We start from the raw sequence: 19,595 nt of genomic DNA on the forward strand, positions 1-19,595 counted from the left end.
TGAAGTACAGTCTCTTCGAACAACGTGTTATTGCTACGTCTAGTCTATCATCCAAAGATACTATATTATGGCTTCCATACCTCACCTTATTTTGTGGCCGACACCTGACAGAGAGGACTGGAGTAGTACACCACACTGAAACATCAACGGTGGCCATGCATTTGATACCAAGAATTTTCACATGTGTCGCTGAGCTCTTATCCAGTAAGTGTTGAACATAATCTCAGCTCAGATGGCAGTCGAGTTCAGACATGAAGTGCAGATTCTGCCTGAGTAACACAAGGTCGCTTCGCAAGCAGCTGCAGCTCGTTAGTACTTCTATATCCCGACACATTGCGTGCTTGCAGCGGCACGTGCAACACCTGGCGAACAGGTCATTGCAATAAACTTTCTGATTGATGCTCCGACCATGAGTTGCGGCGGGGCGGATCTCGATCGCTCAAAGCTGCCCCTCGCTGCAGTCCATTATCTGTTGCTCATGCATCGTGATTCTATCCTGCAATGAGGTAATTCGGACGCTTCAGTGGTCACGCATGCAGCAACCTTGTTGGCACCAATGGTGAGGTAGTCGTGATCTCGCGATCTTGATGGGGATGAGGAGAATTGGCTACTTTAGTAAGCGACAGTATAAAAATAGAGGTCGCTGCACATTGCCAGCATTAACATATCGAGCCACTTGGCAATCACAGCATATAGTGCTGTGAAAGCACGCAGAACTTGGGGCCGCATTGTACTGCAGGTTGGAAGACAGAGTGCCATGTTGATGCAGTCGCAAAGTGAGCTACTGATGTACTCCAACAGCTCTCGCGAAACTGTGTTGATCTTGAAACCATACAGCCTCGGTATTGGCGGTCAAAGACCATGCAGTGTGCTGTACTATATCTTAGCATGCCTATAATGGCGGTACAGCAGAGTACGACGCGGGGCCTCCCCTCAAAGCAAGCCAGAAACATGCATGATGGGTGGACAAACACAACTGCTGTCTAAACCAAAGTGCATGTTGCGAACAGCAAGAAAACCAGGATGCAACGAGCATTTCACATGCATTCATCTGCAATTTATATGCTATACATACTGATCGAGCCTGGTCAGAAGCAGCACGTTACTGAACGACTGGCAGTGATTTGAAGTAGTGTGTTGAAGATGTAAAATTGGTCTTCTGGCGGTGAGGGAAAGGGGGTCACTTCTTGAGATACAGAAAACCTGTTCAGTAGTCGCGAAATCTCGAAAATCAGATCTTCGATCAAGCTTGACAGAGGGTTATGGTGCCACGCAATTGCAATCGTTTTTAGCACGAGTTTCCCGACCCAGCGTTCTTCAACGATAGCATCTGAGTGCATGGTGCAGCAAATTTGCCGAAATTGAGGATATCCGACCGTACTAACCGGTTGTCCATCACGGTAGTCAGCACCCGATTCTCGCCTTGTTGTCTGTCACAAAGGTTCCGCATAACGTCCGAGGTTTCGTGTGTCTGCCAGCAGAATAGAGTATAGCGACAACGTAGGTCACCAGGGGTGGAAGGATATAAGTCAGAACAGTAAATTTGGAGATCAAAGGTATGCCCGCTTACGCTACACCAAAACAAGGCTCTACCCCAGGGAAATTGAAGCTTCTGGGGGTCGTGACCACACAGTAAAAGCAAGCTCTCAAGGATAAGCTGCAAAAATCTTCTTTCTTACAAGCATTCACTAATTTTGTCGACGTTGAGCAGTGGACAGACGTGGGACAAAGAGCACAGCCATCCTTTTCTCTCGAATTCGGCCATCTTTAATTGTACACAAAGGTCTCCTCGTGGCTCTTAAGAGGTGAAGTGAACTCGGATCAACTTTCATCCATCGATCAATTGGTCAAACGCATCAGCGCGTTATTGTGCATTGGTCAGCAGACAACAGGCAAAGCCCACCGACAGGCCAGCCACATTAGTTTCGCGGGCTGTTGCAAATCACCGCTGCACTTCAGGGTCATCTTCGACTAAAAACAATCGCCCTGTCACCTGCAGCCTCTAAATTTCCTGCTCTTGGCACATTGCGTGTTCTGATTAAAGTGCAGGTCAAGTTTCGACTTTGAATTCTGTGTCTTGTCTTCGTCACAGCCACGTCGGATCGACCAGCAGTGTGTCGGTCGCACTCAGCCATCCTTTATCACCAACACATTTCCCGAAATTTACGCACAACTTCGTTCTGGCGATTTACACCACGGTCGACTTCGATTTTTCTTAGGAGGGACAATTAAAGAGGCTTCCTGCACCGCCGACGTCATCCCATCATCCCGACGTTCTGAAACGAATCCGAAGCCTCCTTATCTTATACCACATATCCTGGCCCTGCTTATCTGAGGCACTCTACAACCACGATTCCCGCATCCACCTGCGGCCACTCACATGAATTCACCCAGACCCTCTGCTTCTCATGCGTCTTCTTACACATCCGTGCCTAAAACCCCGTTACATCGTACCAATGAAGACCCCATAGCATCTGTGGTGCCGGGCACTGCGGCCCTGTCAGTCAACGGTACTACAGCCCAGGCGCCACCTGGTGTCACCACGGACAGGCCCTCTATACACCCGAAAAAGCCAACTATGACGTCCCGACTGACTCGCATGTTCTCGAGGACCGACCAGGGCCACATCGATCTCGCAAAGGCAGAGGTGGAAAAGAAGACTCCTGGCGAGAACACCCGTAGTGCTTCTCCGGAACCAGCAGTCTCTGATGCGGCTACTGTACAACGCTCAGGTTCTCGCAAGACCCCGGAGCGCAAGTTGACCATCATGGGGGCAGCGAAAGAGAAGACGAGAATTGACACCATGTCGGATCCGAACCATGGCAAATCCACGCGTTTCGAACCATATGACGATGGTACCCATGCACATTTCCTGAAATCCGTCAAGAGACAAGAGAAACTCTCGGGCATGTTGAAAGACATGCTCGTCGGCAGGAAGAAGAACGAAGAAGGTGAACAGTTGTCGCTAATGTCCAACTGGGTTGATCAACTGCGCTCAGAGAAAGATTTTCTAGCCAAGGATCAACGAGGTGGTCCAAACAATACTGCCAATCTGGTCGAGAAATATGGCAAATGTCAAGAGATCGTTGGTCGTGGTGCTTTCGGCATTGTCAGAATCTCACACAAGCAAGACCCAGAGAAGCCGGACAGAGAACTACTATATGCTGTCAAGGAATTTAGGAAAAGACCTCAGGAGACGTCAAAAATCTATCAGAAGAGATTGACCTCCGAATTCTGCATATCGTCCTCTCTTCGACATCCCAACGTAATCCACACCCTCGACCTTCTTCAGGACGCCAAAGGAGACTACTGCGAAGTCATGGAGTACTGTGCTGGAGGCGATCTGTACACTCTAGTTCTAGCGGCAGGCCAATTGCAAGTCGCTGAAGCAGACTGTTACTTCAAGCAACTGATGCGAGGCGTAGAGTACATGCACGAAATGGGTGTTGCTCACCGCGACCTGAAGCCGGAAAACTTGCTTCTCACCACCCATGGCTGTCTCAAGATCACAGATTTTGGCAACGGAGAATGCTTCCGAATGGCCTGGGAGACCGAAGCCCACATGACCGCCGGCTTGTGCGGAAGTGCTCCGTACATCGCACCAGAGGAATACGAAGGCGGCGAATTTGATCCTCGTGCCGTCGACGTCTGGGCTTGTGGTGTCATCTACATGGCCATGAGAACCGGTCGACATCTCTGGCGTGTCGCCAAACGGGACGAGGACGAATTCTACGAGCGATATCTAGAAGGACGCAGAGATGAGAACGGATACGCGCCGATAGAGTCGCTTCACAGGGTATGTTACCGCTTCATCTCCCTTACCAGAACAAATACTGACGCAAAACAGTCACGCTGCAGAAACGTCATCTACTCGATCCTCGACCCTAAACCAGAACGCCGTATCACAGCCTCTCAAATCCTCAAGTCCGAATGGGGCAGAGAAATCAAAGTCTGTCGAGCCGGCGAGGAAGGATACTGACTGATGAGCGTCTTTCCTACGATGAAAGCATAGCATTGCGTTGTATGGACCGGAGCATTTTGTCAGAACGAACATCCACTAGATGCCGGGATACAGTAAGGTACGAATTCTAACGACCGTTACGATTTGGATATCGGGGGGCCAATACGAGGCTCGATGATGGCCTGTGTTTTGTTAAAAGACTGCTCGAGGCGCAGACACCCCCCTATTTGACGAGTTAAATGCTCCAGATACCTAAAGACAATTTAGTTTTATCATTATGCCATTCGAGTCGATTTCGTGAAACTGAAGTTCACTCGTGTTGTGTTAGTTTCAGACCGGAGGCGCTTTAAAGTGTTTGATGCTTCAGCGGAGATCACAAAGCTGCTGTGTGTATGTACAATATGCTGCGAACATGTGAAACTGCAATGATGATGAGACGCGTATTTATTCGCTATAAGCATGACTCTTCTAGAACGACCTCCCCCAGTAGATAACCTCGACCCGGAATTCAACAAGAAAACAAACCTCAAAAGACCAGCCACTTCTGCCTTCCAAGAGAGCAAACCATTCCTCGCACGCTATGCAAGACTTCAGAACCCACCGCACCATGAACCTGACAACAAGCAAAACACAATGACGTTCCAAGCTGTGGCAAACGACCACCGTACAAACACGACCAAAATCCCAAGCCAACCGGGAGAAACGCATGCACGTCCAAATGCGTCGACATACGAACCGGACCTCCCACATGCTCTTGCTGAAACTCCGACACGTGTCCGACCTCATTATATACACAAAACCAGAGATCACCCTGAAAGCCACCTCTTTCTGTTGAGCACCGAAACCCCTTATAACACTCCGCTCTCGCATCAGCCTAGACACCGTGGTGAACATTAATGCTGATCCACACGATCATGAGAACAGGCGTACACACGAATGCCGAGTGTGAGCCTTCTGAAGGCACAGCAACAATTTAGACAATAGGTCGTTTAGTTCCAGACTGAGGCGCCAATTTTGTTGCCCCAAACGCCACTTCCTGTCCCCCAAGCACCCATTGCAGGAGTTGTGGATTCTTTCTGACCAGGATTCGCCTGCGACGTTGACCTTTCATGTGTGGCTTCGTGGACTCCAAAGTTGCCGTAGCTCAAACCCGAAGGTAAAGGTGAAGTCGTTCTCTTGTTCAGATTCTGTGCAGGGGCTTGCTGCATGTTAGGCCTGCTGCTGCCGATAGGCCCCATGTTGCCTTGAATAGGCGCAGTACTCGATTTTGAGATAGCTCGTTGATGTGCAGACTCTTCGCTAGGTGGCGTTGGTGCTTTTCCTTGTTGGTGAGAAGTAGGCGAAGTTGTCTTGGCATCAGCTGCGTGTTGTTGACCATGTTGAGTACTCTCGTGCTGTCCAGGTATTCCGAATGCATCCAAGCCACGTGGTGAAGGGCCTCGCATGCCTTGCGCTGCTGCATGAGATTGGTTGCTCTGCTCAATTGCTCCTGCTTCTTGGCCGTAAGCACCTTGAGGGACGAAGCCAGACCCTTCAGATCCATACAAAGCACGATGTTGTCGCGCAATCAGTTCTCTTCGTCCTTCTTCGCTCAAAGTGCTGGGACTCATCGATCTGTCGGATTTATTGGATGCCATCTCCGCGAGAAGGCCTGGGGATATTAGCTATTGCTCCACTGTTGCGGCCGTTGTAGACGCACTTCTGTTGTATTGCTGCTCTTGATGGTAATTACGAAGTTCTCTTTCCCTCTGAGCAGCCATTCGCCGTTTAGCTTGTAGCATCTGGTCAGCATCGTTCGGTCGACCTCCGTAGCGTTGCGAGGCATAAAAGTTTTGCGGATTAGAGCCGGAACGTGAAGGAGACGAATGCGCGCCTGGGCCTTGACGTCCTGAACCCATACGTCCTGTCGCATACATTAGCTTGTGCCTTCGCAGCCAGCCGTAGGTACACACCACGCGGACTATACATTGCTGGTTGTCCCGGACGGGGTCCACCAGCGAAGAATTTCCCACTTTTGACTAGATTGTCCACAGCTCTGTCAACCTCTGTCCACTGTCAAAAACTATTGTAGCATATAAAGAGTGCGGCTTATACCTTCGAATTGAATAGCGAATGCATTCATGTCGTCTCGTTGCGATGTCGAACTAGTGCCAGAACGGGATGGTGGAGGTGGCTGTTCCCATGATGCTTGCCGGACAGGTGCCTGCCAGCTCTGTGGCTCGTAGAAAGACATATCTCTTGCTGTGATTTATCGCCTTCCGAGTCAAAGGAATCTTCAATGATGGGCTGAAGACGCGACGCAGATGCCTGCGGAAGAAGTGTTAGTCTTGAGCCGGTAGAGCGGTCGCAGGAGAGTGGTCACTGGATGAAAGAAGCGTGCGAGATGGCATTTCTTGTGTGCCAAAGCGGAGAGGGACGGGTATGCAGTAGTAGTGGGGAGGTCGAGGCAAAATTTCCAACAGATCGTTTGAGGGGATCAGTTCGTGGCAATTTCTCCGACGCATTTTGCGTGTCAACTTCGGAGGCTTCGAGACGATCCGTTGCCATGTTTCAGGACTCACCGGAGAAGGAATGTCGAAATATGCGATGGGTGCCAGTAAATTGGTCTGAAAGAGGTACTACAACACCCCGTTGGCAGTAGTTGCCAAGCTGGTGACAACGATGTGAATCAAAGAAGGAAGCCGAGATGGAAAGGAACGACAGAATCACTGCCACCAGAGAGAACGCAGACGGTACTGCCTGACGGTAGCGAGCACGAGAGAACAAACTTGGCGTCACGCTAACCTCATGTTAGTACAAGGAGTTAGGAAAGAGACCGTGAGTCGCCAAAGCGTATGAAGAAAGGAATTGCTTGAGATTGCTAGTGTCGTTATGGTTAGAAACACTGTCAAGGCGCGTGCAGTGGCCCCGGGAAATGAAGATCTTCAGAACCTCCATCGCAGCTTCTGAAGCGCATGTCCATGATTCGGTAGGTGCATATTGTGTCTAACTCTTTAGACTGCAAGTCAAGTCGGATTGCAAAGAGAGCTTCCAGTCTGGGAACCGAAGATACAGTTGTCGCGAATTCGAGTCGTCCAACGTGCATTGATTGAATGAGCCACGGCCACAAATTGGGCTCCAGTCAACCATACACTTGCACAGGCTTGTCAGGGCCAATGGAGAAGAAGATTCAATCGCAACAAGCCGCAAGAAATCAAATTATGCTACGGAGTAGCAGTAGCGCGTCGAGGCAGCACTCTTGTCGCCTGAGGCACGGAAGCCAGGACTGAGCAACGTCAAGGCACCACCCAGATGTAACCTTTCAATTTCCATAGACGCATTGTTGCTGCTGTTGTTGTTGACTAACCTCATAGAACACCCTGAGTTGTATCGAGGTAAGTAAATCGTAGGAGTGGGCTGTGTGGATCCTGTCTACAATACCCGTGGATGTAAACCCTCGAAGCTTTCCATCAGCATCCCGAATGTGAAGTGAGCACGAATACGCTACTACTACTACTACTACTACTGCAGACTGATTCAGTATGACGACTCGGGTTGTGGTCGACCTCAAAACCTCAGCTTGGCTCAGCTCTTGAAGATGTCATCTGGGTCGTTGTGCGCACCAGCCGGATGAGCAAAGAGCCAGGGTCAATACCTCTGCAACGTCACAGGACGATGTTACAGGTAGGCCATTGCATCGGGATGAGAGAGTCACTATAAAAGCGTTCGTACAGCAATCACCACGCCTTCACTTGTGTATGCTAGTTGGCATACCATTGCAGCCATGGTCCAGACATTTGAGGGTAGCAGACTGAGGTAAGCACTCGTGGTTCATCGTCCATTCCAAGGCTCGATGTTGAGCTGTAACGCTTCTTCTATAAAGCCAAACTGACCTGAGCCGACTGTGAACAAAGCTCTGAGAATCATAGGCGGCGTAGCACAGATATCTGGAACACAGACCCACAGTCTCAACAATTGAGAACCTGAGAGTTAGTATCAGCATGGAATCGATCTGCCACAGACCGTCCGAGGAGTACATCAGCTGTTGCGGCTAGAAAGTCTTCCATCTTGCGAATAACTCGAACGAGCTTCAAGTTGCTCGTTGCAGGAATTCGGTGGTCTGTCCACTCCGGACTCAGGCTGTGATCATTTTCAAGCAGATAACGATACTGATTAAGCATCCCTTGAATCAATTCCATCAGCTTGCTTACACTCCGTATCACCTGAAAGTGGTTGCTGGTTAGAGATGGTCTTTTTGAGTGACTGCGATGGTCGTGAAGATAAATGGACTCAAGACCTGTACTTGTAATGCATATTTGTAGGCTGCTGTGTTCACAGAGTCAAAATGTACACACACGCACGTGGTGGACAGCAAAGGCGTCCTCCCAATGGTTGCAAACCGCGCAGAGGAATCTGAGTTGTGCAGCCGACGTAATTAAAGAGCGTGCATGACTCCGATCAACCAACGCGGGCTCAACGTGCCCTGGATTACGGAGTGCTTGGCTGCTCAAAACGTGACTAACACTGGCAGCGGTTAACGCTAATCAGCCTCCGCAGGTGCAGGTGCCCGTGGCTGCCGTAGGGCTTTTACAGCCCTTGAATCAGGAAACCCTCACTAACCCGCAGTTTTTGGGATCGTTGTCAGTTCTTCGGATCTCACTCTTGTTCTCTGCTCCGTTGACCTTCTTTGTTAGCACAATGTCCAGTTCATAAGCCTTTTGCTTCCAAAGGACACAAGTTCGGCCTTCCGAAGCAACATCAGATTCGCCTCCCCTACGCGAACCCTTAGAATCTGCGATCAAGGTACTCAAAGTCAAGTCACCATATTTTGCATACCTACACTGAGAACAAGTCAACATCCAGCCTGCGACCCTTGTTTGACGTCACCTTGAGTAGAGTCAGCTGGTTGAGCGCTCTCTCCAGGCATCGAGTACGACAAGCAGATACTGGACACATCCATCACGAAGTCTGGGGAAACCTACAACGAAAGCTGGGCTTTTGCTGAAGACACATCCGTCAGTGCCACGTGTGCTGAAGACACCGGGTCGCCGTCAAAACCGAATTGTACCGGAGTTGCTCGATTGCCAACAGTATAACGTTCGACGCTTGTTTGCTGCTTCGCCCTGATCTCGCTTCTGAGCAGCAACTCATCCCGTGATAGCGTTCACAGGTGTCTCGGTATTCGTGTCATAGAAACTTCACAAGCAGATCTCCCTTTGACAGCCCCTGGACAGATTGATCTGTGACTATCTGTGTTAATTTGGAACGGTTGAGCCTTCTCAACCATTATACGTGGCCACCACATGTCTGGTGAGGTTCAAACAAAAGATGTGGCATTCGTTATAGAAGCAGGAACTTCGAAATTCGTGCAGAAGGAGACGTTAGTAGGCGGACAACCCGAAGTCAACATGGCCGAGACCCAAGTCCCAAAACTTTCGCCTGCCTCAATAAAATCTCGATCACTTCCGTCAACACCTTCGCAACGGCCCGGCTCTCCTCCTGGGCGGCGAGTATCCCCTCATGCATTGAGAACAGAAAGAGCAGGATCACCACATTCATTGAGAAGTACTGTCGGCCGAAAATCCCCTGTTCACAAGCGTGGCATGGTATGTAAGTACGAGACAGGCATGAAACAGGCGCGACGAAGAGTTCCCTACACCCTGGGACCCGAAAAACTCGAGGCCGATCCGATAGGAGCAGCGAAAAGACTGAGCCCTAAAGAAGAGTTTCGGTTAAGGCAAGATATGACTCGTCTCTACGAAAGACTACTGCCCATGCAAGAGAGCGAAAGCAGACGCCAAGCACTTGTGCAGAAATTAGAGGCCTTGTTCGGAGCTCGTTGGCCTGGACAACAGATCACAGTCAACGTCTTTGGATCAACTGGTAACCTCCTGGGTACAGCCGGCTCTGATGTTGACATATGCATTTCTACAGATTGCAAAGATATCGAGCACGTCTGCTCGATAGCTGATTTGTTGGCAAGGAATGGTATGGAAAGAGTCGTGTGTGTATCAAGTGCAAAAGTGCCCATTGTAAAGGTGTGGGATCCAGAATTACAAGTCGCCTGCGACATGAACGTCAACAACCCCATCGCTCTGGAGAACACTGCACTGATTCGCTCCTATGTTGCCATTGATGACAGATTCCGCCCGCTGGCAATGATCGTCAAGTACTGGGCAAAGCGTCGAATCTTGAATGATGCAGGTTAGTAACCTATGATACCAAGTTTCTTGTCTTTACTAACCATTTCAAAGCACTTGGTGGAACACTAAGCTCATACACATGGATATGTCTGGTTTTGAACTTCCTCCAAACTCGTCAACCTCCAATTCTGCCGTCCCTACAAGCAAGTCCAAACCTTGAGCCATGTTTGCTGAACGGTATCAATGTCGCTTTCGACAAGGATTTGTCCAAATACCATGACTTCGGGAAGGCCAACACTTCCAGCCTTGGCGACCTACTATTTCAATTTTTCCACTATTACAGCCACGAGCTTGACTTGGAAAAGAGCGTAGTATCTGTCAGGCTGGGCAAAGTTATTCCCAAATCACAGAAAGCGTGGCACCTTCTACAGGATAACAGGTTGTGCGTAGAAGAACCTTTCAACATCAGTCGCAATCTTGGCAATACCGCAGATGACACATCTGTTCGTGGTATACATCTGGAATTACGAAGAGCATGCGACATGATAGCGTCTGGCAATCTGGAGAAATGTTGTGAGCAATACGAGCAACCTCAAACTGAGATACCGCCTCGTCGTGCGGAAACATTTGTCCAGCCTACCACCAAAGCGATCATTCCACAGCCTCCACCCCAACCACAACAACACTTGCCAAGGCAGAGCAGGAGCAATCATGTAAAGAGCAAGCGTGGCGATCGACAAGCCAATGCTGGCAGGAGAGCGTCTAATCCTCCGAACCGAACAAATACACACCTTCGCGATCTTCCGTTCCCGATGACGCCGCAAGAGCTGCACGCGCAGCAACAGCACCAGCAGCATCTTTTGCATGATCAACTTTTTCAACAATATCAGTATCTCCAAATGCAAGAGCAAGAACTACGTTTGCAACTACACAGACATCGTGGTTTGGTGGCGACAGGTGGACTCTCAAATTCAGGTTTGGCAAGCAGTGATGCTGGAGAGGAAGGAGACACCGGATTACTCTCTGCTAGGACGAACGTGAGCTCTCGAATGCCTCTCACAGCCCCACTATACCAAGCCCGCTTCAACCCTGTTCCAGCCAGTATGAACAATGGTGTCATGACTTCCGGCATCGTCACGAACCCAGCCTCGCCTTTACTGGCGACGGCGATACCTGACTCGCGGAGATATGCACGGAGGGCGTCCATCAACAACGCTGCGGCAAGCAGTTTACGTGCTCAATCACAACCTGCTCGAGGACTGTCTTCGACAGGCCTACCTTACATGACGCAGCGGTTCGAGGTCCCTGTTCGTCAAGTGGACCTGGCAGCATCTCGCCGATCATCTGCAGCTTCCATGATGCAGGATCCCATGACTGGTTTACTGCCGCAACAGCTGATGTCCCTTGGTACACGCTATGATGCAGGTAGACCAGCAGTAGAGTACGTTGGGTACTACGTTGGTCAGTCACCCTCTCTCTCCGCGCACCTGAGCAGCGCCACAGTGTCCCCTCTCCCCTCGGCCGCGGGACTTGCCATACACCACGGCGGGTTGTCACCTCGTATATCTACACGTTCTTCGCGGTTACCAAGTGTTTCCACGTCACCTACCTCACATTATGCTTCCCTAGCGAGCGGGGCGAAGGTCTTGACGCCAGTAACAGAGAACATCTCTTCTCTTCACAGCGTTGAGGTCAATGCATCACCTTCTCAACGCGGTCCCTTAGTCGTGGATGGCTCCATCAACTCTCCGCCGCGACGGCAGAATATGGCACGACCAGCTCGAAGCTCTTCTGAAGAGTTTGATATCAGTGTAACCACGTCCGAAGATGCTGCTCTTGATACGCCGTCATCTTCGGATGACGCATCAAACAATGGAAGCAGGAGGTCTACAGTTGCTAACGACGGACGAGCGAAGCATCTCAACGGAGAACTCTTGCATGAGCAAGATTTCCTCTCTCTAAATGGTACAAGCACAAGATTCCAAGATCCACTTACATACGACGATTCGGACCCTGCAGCTGTGTTGGGCACAGTGGTGGAAGAACGCAATATTCGACAGCTGACAAATGCATTAACGGCTGCTACTATAAACAATGGCGTACTCTCCAACGGCATTAAACGTCATCAGCATGCAGCACCTGCTGGAACCTCCGACCACCCGCTCACACCCTTTGCCAACGGGAGTCAGCCATTGATGGTATCACCGTCAAGTCTGTCTCGGGAGTGGCAAACTCAGAAGACGAAGAGGAAGCACAACAAAAAGAAGGGCCAGAGAATCGAGGAGCATGACAGACTGGCCGTTCAAGCCGGTGCAGAAATTCCTCCAGCAGACGAGTCGCTTCGTAAAGGTGGTTGAAGTGCAAATGACCATGTGGCGATGACGAGTAGCAGTCTTGCTATCTATGGTTACCCCAGGTCACAGTGTACATGAAGGCACGCAAGCAACCCAATCAACAAGCAGGCTTTCAGTGACGAGGGCATTGTTGGGAGCGACATCCAGGCCTGAATATGTTGCGAAGCGTTGACAACCGCATAACGTATCGGTCAGATGATCATGCTTGGCTTTTTGTCCAAGACTACAAGAGTTCAGAGAAAGCTCTATCTTGAAGCGGGTGTTTGTAAGAACAGACCATGGCATGGCGTTGCGGAACATGGCATCTACGTTTTTTTACACGAAGGTCAATTAAGTTCGAAAAGCGAAGGAGACTGAGAAGGGTCAACCAAGCATCCTTCGGAGGTTGGGTGGGTCTGCTATTGGCGGGCTGTTCTTACTGTACGAATAAATAGTGATGTCTCCATTAGAGACTGTCAAAACAGCAGAGGGCAACATAGGTTTGAGCCAGCGATTGAGTTGGGGGATAAGGTTAGATAGAACTGTCAAAATGTGGAAATGATGAGCTGTCACGCACATCGGTGTCGTTCATGCAACCATCACAAGGCTTCCCTGCACAAAATACTCGTGCAAGTGTGCTTATGAATGAAGAGGCAAATTTCGGCGCCTCACTGGCGTGTCCCTGCAGTGTCCAGATGGCGTCCTTGAGTGAAGGAAGGCGTACGGTTATGCATACGAACCAACCCATTAGTGCAAGGACCCCTGGAGGGAACTTAGCTTGCCGATAGGCGTGATCTCTGCAATTTGAACTAACAAAATAAATCGGCACTAAAAAGATCATGCCATTTCCTCCACCATACATTCGAGATCGAAGAGCACAGCAGATGTTGTCGCTTGTAAATTCAATCGCACCACGCGATAACGTCAACTCTCCGTGTTTCCTCTCAAGTGTACAAGACTTATCGAGTTGTCATAAAGCTGTTCATGTTCTTGAGAGTCGTTATACCACAATCGCGAACCGTTAGCCACACTACCACTCGTCCAGTTTAATTTCTGACGTCAATCGACGGCATGCCCTATATTGCTGATACTCCTTCTGAATCCTCGATAGCATCTGCGCACGATATAAAGGAAGAAAGAAGGAGGTTACACCATGACGCCGATGTCGTCGTCGTGGGTGCCGGTGTGCTTGGATCAGCAATCTCGGTAGCACTAGCAGATCAAGGAAGGAGTGTGATACTACTCGAAAAGTCGCTGAAAGAGCCAGACAGAATCGTCGGAGAACTTCTCCAGCCTGGCGGTGTGGAAGCACTCGGAAAGCTGGGCCTTCAAGATTGCCTGGAAGACATCGATGCTATACCCGTCAAGGGCTATGGCGTTTTCTATCACAACCAACCGGTCGAGATACCATACCCAAATAATGCAGTCGACCGGACTGGAACCCAGCAGGAACCCATGCGAGCTGAAGGAAGATCTTTCCACCATGGCAGATTTATCTCCAAGTTAAGAGCTGCTGCGCTATCACATCCTAACATCACGGTCTTCGAGACCGAAGTCACCGACATGATCACATCACAATCCGAAATTAGCACGACAATAATAGGTGTCCAAAGCCTGACGAAAAAGATCCAGAAGGACTATTTCTTCGCCTCCTTGACTATCGTCGCCGATGGATATAATAGCAAGTTCAGGAAACTATACTCAAGCAACACCCCAGTGTCCAAGTCGAAGTTTTGGGGTCTCGAGCTTCAGCACGAGGATTGCCCTCTACCGATGCCAAATCATGGTCACGTCATATTATCTGACAATGCTCCCCTTCTGCTGTACCAAATCGGCTCCCATGAGACACGAGCTCTTGTTGACATCCCTGAAAACACGCCCACGACTTCGATAGCTCAAGGTGGTGTAAAAGCACACCTATCCAGCATGGTACTCCCAACACTACCTGCGTCAGTAAGACCCGCATTCGAGAGCGCCATCGAAAAAGGCCAGCTGAGGTCAATGCCCAATTCTTTCCTTCCACCAGCCACAAACCGCACACCAGGGCTAGCACTGCTCGGCGATGCACTCAATATGCGACATCCACTAACAGGCGGTGGTATGACAGTCGCGTTGAATGACGTTGTCCTTATCAAATCGTTGCTCGATCCACAGATTGTGCCTGATCTCGATAACACACCTCTTGTCCTTGGCCAACTGCGTCGCTTCCACTGGCAGCGCAAAAACCTCACGGCAGTCATTAACATCCTCGCGCAAGCACTGTACTCTTTGTTCGCGGCCAACGATCCACAGCTGAGGTATCTACAAAAGGGCTGCTTCAGGTATTTCCAGCTAGGCGGTAACTGCATCGATGGACCAGTAGGCTTACTCGCAGGTATCATTCGACAGCCTCTCGTCTTATTCTACCACTTTTTTGCTGTGGCATTCTTGAGCATTTGGGTTATGATGTGCGAGAAAGGTGTTTTGAGTGCATTAACTGGTTGGAGCGCTTTGCAAGGGTTTCTTATCTTTTATAAAGCTTGTGTGGTATTATTCCCGTACATATGGGCGGAGCTGAGGAGTTAATGACCGTGAATGATCGTGGTCATGTTACACTTACAATAGAACGGATGATCAGTCTAACACTTCTTGGACCACTCAACAATAATACTCTATAAAATATCAACTCAATGTGGGCAATCGTCCTGACAGAGCACGAGCTTAGAGGATGATGTGAATGTCACTATATGTTTCTGTCAGGGGTGCCGGAGAAGGCGTCACGACCGCAAGCCTTATGAATCGATCAACACGTCCAACTTTCCTTTTACAGCCATCTCCTATCACTGGCTCTGTCGACATCGAAGGAAGGGGTTGTCAGACCTAGAGCTGAATGGTACGGTCGATCATGCCAAGACATTGAGTCACACTACTGATCCTCCTTCTTACGAGTGATCATATCCTCAATCGCCACGAGCCGGGCTACTCATTAAGGATACAAAGACAAATGCAGCAGACTTCCCTAAAAACAGCAGCAAGTGCATTGTACTCTTACGTCGGTCAATCCTTGCAAAACACGCAGGCCTGAAGGTTCCACTAACCACGTTTCATTAGCGGCTACTGGCATTGGCATTTGGAAGATACGAGAACATGCTCGAACGTTTCTCAAGGTAGTATTTTCAAGAGGTGAGGATTGAGAGACCTTGACGGCCTTTCCTTCCATATTGTCACTACTCGAAGCATAAACACAGGCTCATCTACCACCAAAAAAAACTACGTATCTCCTCCAACACCCTCCACAAGCAACATGGAACTCCGCTGCCAATGCACCCTCATCACCCTCCCAACCCCCCACGACTTCCCCCTCAGCTACGTCGTTTGCCACTGCGACAAATGCAAAATGACAACCGGCTCAGCCTTCCACGTCAGTGCAATCTTTCCCCACTTTGATCTTCCTCAGACCACTCTCGACAACCTAAGCATTGTCACTCTATCTGCAGACTCTGGTAGCAAGTCCTTGGGCTATTTCTGCAGGGGCTGCGGGAACAGATTGATCCACACTTCGGCTGATGACAGGAAGACGTTTACGATCTGCTCTGCTGGAAGGCTTGTGGGGGTGGATTTGAAGGAGGTGTTGGAGAGGAAGGAGACGGCGAACTTGTGGACGAGTAGGGCGATTGTGCCGAGGAGTATGTGGGAGGGGCATTATATGGTGTCTGAGACCCAGCCGGATGCTGCTATGCAGGCGGAGCTTGCTAGGGAATTGACTCAAGCTGGGAGTTGAGGGAATTTGGCTCGAGATGATGTATCTCGTGCATGGCTTACATATGTGATTTTTATCGAATTCAAGGGCAATAATTGTATGCACCTGTGCTGTAACGCTCTTTGAACTGGACGAGATAGCATTCTATGTCTATTTCAGGAATGAGTTATGCCCCTGCCGGCTCATGCAGTAGGCTTCCTCGCCACACAAACATGCATAGGCCAAAGTGCATGAGATCTCTTATCCCTCATCTGAGCCCTCATGTCCGAGCAAAATACGTAGACTTCCTGGGCTGTCCAACCCAACATTGTTGTAAGCAGGCGCATCATATACCCTTCGAGACCGATATCCATATACGCTCTCACCCATGCACCTAACTCCTTCATCCCTTTGTCTTTTGGCCACGTTCCAACAGGCCATTTGTATTTCGTCTCTACAATATCAACAAATCCTGCCTCGCGCAGTCGCCGCGCCATGGTCTCGTAAATGTTTAGGTCTCCTTCCGGTCTGTTGAGTTTTGCATAACTATCGTGAGAAAGAGATTCACACCTGCCTATCGGTGATTCCTTGGATACGGTTCCGTCGTCACACGTCCACTTTGCGGCATACTCGGCTTGTTCGATGTAACCGCCTGGCTTTAGATGTTTCAGACATCGCGCGTAAAAAGCAGGCCAGTGAGATATGCCACCGTAGAGCGTGCGGACGTGGATGTAGTCAAAATGATTTTCGGGAAAAGTCCAGTCTTGTTCAGCATCGTCGATTTGAAACTCACAGTTTGGTGGAACCCAGGCTGGCTGGATGGGACTTATATCTGTGCCGACGACATGAGCGTCGGGATGTTGCTCGGCGAAGTCCATAGCCCATATTCCTGTCCCGGTGCCGATATCGAGCACGTTCATGGGATTTTCGATTGGTGCTGTACAGAGCTTGCCATTGAAAGTTCTGTTGAACAACTCGTGACCGAGATCGTAGTGTTCTTGCGCTGTGTCGTCGTTGGGAGCCCAGTAGTCCTGATCACCGAACGCGTTGTATCTGCGGCCATTCTCTGTTCGATAGTCTTTGATCCACGATTTGATGGATGTGGTGTCTGATCCGATCTCATCATCGCCTAGCGCAGAGTCTCCCGCCACTGACCCGTTGTCGTCAACGAACTCAGGTGTAATAGTCTCATCTGCAGTGGCCATCTTGTGACCTGTGGACAGCTGACGTTGGAAATAGCAGATGACGTGAAAGACCCTGGAATATTACTGACTTATAGACCTACTAGTAATCTGCAAGGTAAAGTTGTCAAGCTCGTGAACACGTCTGTAAAGCATCATGCATGCGCAAGCTCGGCTACACTCCGCTTCGAGTACTTCCGCTGCAGCTCTGTCGAATCTTGCATTATCTTAGTGAGGTAGCAGACGTGCGACTCGCGCAGTAGCTCACTGAAACAAGCAATGCCAACCCCTCCAGGAAGGTTTATTATTGTGAATTCTCTGCAACGGCAGAGCGGTAAGTCCCTAGCGAGCCGACTACAGCTGGCACCATCGACGAGTACAAACTCTACCTGTGGAGGTTGTGAGGCCGATTGGGCCTGTGCCGTTGGTATCCAACGCGCTATATTGTGGTGGCCGAATGAGCCGTGACGCTTTGAGACCAAGGAGATCCGACTCCGCCGCACATGGAGCAATGTGTACGGACTGTGCACAACGTAGATTGACTCTATCGGCTGTGCCTTCGGAGGCACTTATATCATCTAGATTCGACGTCGTAGTACTTGGCTACATTGCACACAATTCTTGCCTGTTGAACTCAGGCACTCAAGCGCAAATGGTCGACTTGGCATGCGCTAGTAGTCAGCGAAGAGCTTCAAGGTGCGGGCTTTGCATTAAGCCAAACTCAATCACTATCATCACTTACGGGGAAGCATCGGGTCATCGCTCGGAATGAGCTTCCTACAAGAACCTTCGTTCCTTCCTAATCATCGTGAATTAATAGTATGACTACGATAGTGCTCATACCACCTCTTGTGGTGGGTGAATCAGTTGGATCGACTTCTAACGTCCTTATCTGGCAATCTTCACAGATCTCACAGCCAAGAGAAAGTGGCCCGCATAAAGAATTTGACGAGAATGCCATGCATACGTAGGGTCCAGTCTAGGCATGTGCTGTAGAGGCGGGTGAATCTAGCGAGGCAGCAACCGCTTAGAAAAGCAACGGAAAATGCGGGAAACGGACTCCTTCCGCTCATACAGATTGCCGTGGTTGGCTTCCTCTGCTACTCCATGATCAGCTTGCTTGCTTCACAATATCACATTGCATCTTGAACATTTTACTTTGTCTCCAGAGCAAGCTTTGTGCCACCCTCAGAGTGACTGGAGTCCGTTACCCTAAGCATATGAACGTTGCTGCATGCACCTGTTTCTGGCGAGACACTAACGTCAATATCCACTTCCTCCAGCTGTGCAAGGATCACCAAGTACGTATGGAGGTCACATCTACCATCCGCAACTCACCTTACGCGTACCTGCAGCTCTTTGTGACAAGGACCGATCTACGCAATCCTGTGAGATCAATCACTGTGCAGGACTATGATGATATTACACTGCGAGCCTACCTGAACTCGGCGCTGAGCCAATATTTGGGTCTTGTTGGAACAGCCATCTCGATCGATATACTCAAGATTCAGGACAGCGATGCTTGGGTCAGAGTTCCCAGTGACGATGAAAGCGCAGTGATTGCTGCTCTGAGTCAATGGACTGGTGCTCAGGGCGTATCAGTGCGCATTCGAAATAGAAGTCACTGGCTTGGACACTTGACCAACAATGTTGCGGACGAGAAGCTGTGGTCGCTTGAAAGCTGAGACCTATCGTCACTGGGATTACTCACCACACTCTAAACCACACAATAACTAGCAAAGCACTTGCTGACGGCCAACTGCTACGTTGAACAGCAAGATCCGCCAAATTGAATTGGTATATACACTTCAAAGTATTATCATCAACAAGCCCAAGCTGACCCAGAACCACAGAAAACCAGACAAATATCCCGCCTCAGACAGCTCTACGACTTCTCTCTCACTTCAACACCAACAAACTCAATAATCCTACACTTCCTCACCACTGACCCTCCCTCTCCCTCTCTTTCATCCCCACCCTCAGCCTCATCTTCCTCTCCTCAATGTCATCCTCCCCCTCATAATCACTATCCTCCGCCAGCTTCCGCCCACTCACAACCCGGCCACCTACACTGACCCGCTTTCGCCCCCCGGCGAACATACACCTCAACTTTTCACCAGCCGACTGCTTAGGCGGTAATCCCTTGGCAGCACGTTCAGCGGCTTCGAGACTGTGTTTCTCAGCGAGGTATTTTGCTCGCATTTGACGGTAGACTTGAACTTCTTGGTCTTGTTCGGTTGAGAAGCCGGAGATGGGCATTGTAATGACGAGGTGGAGGAT

At 49.9% G+C, this 19,595-nt stretch overlaps 6 protein-coding genes across 6 annotated transcripts; 4 read left to right on the top strand and 2 right to left on the bottom strand.

Annotated features, from left to right (window-relative positions):
- Positions 1 to 2,380: 2,380 nt before the first annotated feature.
- SAT4 (serine/threonine-protein kinase HAL4/sat4) lies at positions 2,381 to 3,979 on the top strand (the record flags this gene model as incomplete). Its single annotated transcript, XM_064900342.1, has 2 exons — positions 2,381 to 3,796; positions 3,848 to 3,979. 2 exons carry the CDS (start codon positions 2,381 to 2,383, stop codon positions 3,977 to 3,979), a joined length of 1,548 nt encoding a protein of 515 aa, XP_064753654.1.
- A 971-nt stretch (positions 3,980 to 4,950) lies between these two features.
- LTR64_006008 (uncharacterized protein) lies at positions 4,951 to 6,083 on the bottom strand (the record flags this gene model as incomplete). The annotated part of the gene is made up of 4 exons (XM_064900343.1): positions 4,951 to 5,612; positions 5,661 to 5,864; positions 5,914 to 6,006; positions 6,056 to 6,083. The coding sequence occupies 4 exons, from the start codon at positions 6,081 to 6,083 to the stop codon at positions 4,951 to 4,953; spliced, it is 987 nt and encodes a 328-aa protein (XP_064753655.1).
- Positions 6,084 to 9,243: 3,160 nt separating this feature from the next.
- LTR64_006009 (uncharacterized protein) lies at positions 9,244 to 12,440 on the top strand (the record flags this gene model as incomplete). Its single annotated transcript, XM_064900344.1, has 2 exons — positions 9,244 to 10,144; positions 10,195 to 12,440. The coding sequence occupies 2 exons, from the start codon at positions 9,244 to 9,246 to the stop codon at positions 12,438 to 12,440; spliced, it is 3,147 nt and encodes a 1,048-aa protein (XP_064753656.1).
- Positions 12,441 to 13,487: 1,047 nt separating this feature from the next.
- On the top strand, positions 13,488 to 14,981 carry ERG1 (Squalene epoxidase; the record flags this gene model as incomplete). Its single annotated transcript, XM_064900345.1, has 1 exon — positions 13,488 to 14,981. The coding sequence occupies one exon, from the start codon at positions 13,488 to 13,490 to the stop codon at positions 14,979 to 14,981; it is 1,494 nt and encodes a 497-aa protein (XP_064753657.1).
- A 1,356-nt stretch (positions 14,982 to 16,337) lies between these two features.
- On the bottom strand, positions 16,338 to 17,339 carry LTR64_006011 (uncharacterized protein; the record flags this gene model as incomplete). The annotated part of the gene is made up of 1 exon (XM_064900346.1): positions 16,338 to 17,339. One exon carries the CDS (start codon positions 17,337 to 17,339, stop codon positions 16,338 to 16,340), a length of 1,002 nt encoding a protein of 333 aa, XP_064753658.1.
- Positions 17,340 to 18,622: 1,283 nt separating this feature from the next.
- Positions 18,623 to 19,000, top strand: LTR64_006012 (uncharacterized protein; the record flags this gene model as incomplete). Its single annotated transcript, XM_064900347.1, has 2 exons — positions 18,623 to 18,703; positions 18,725 to 19,000. The coding sequence occupies 2 exons, from the start codon at positions 18,623 to 18,625 to the stop codon at positions 18,998 to 19,000; spliced, it is 357 nt and encodes a 118-aa protein (XP_064753659.1).
- Positions 19,001 to 19,595: the final 595 nt, after the last annotated feature.

The sequence above is a fragment of the Lithohypha guttulata genome (genome assembly GCF_036872675.1).
Source record: "Lithohypha guttulata strain CCFEE 5908 chromosome Unknown scaffold_4, whole genome shotgun sequence".
NCBI classification, from domain to species: Eukaryota; Fungi; Ascomycota; class Eurotiomycetes; order Chaetothyriales; family Trichomeriaceae; genus Lithohypha; species Lithohypha guttulata.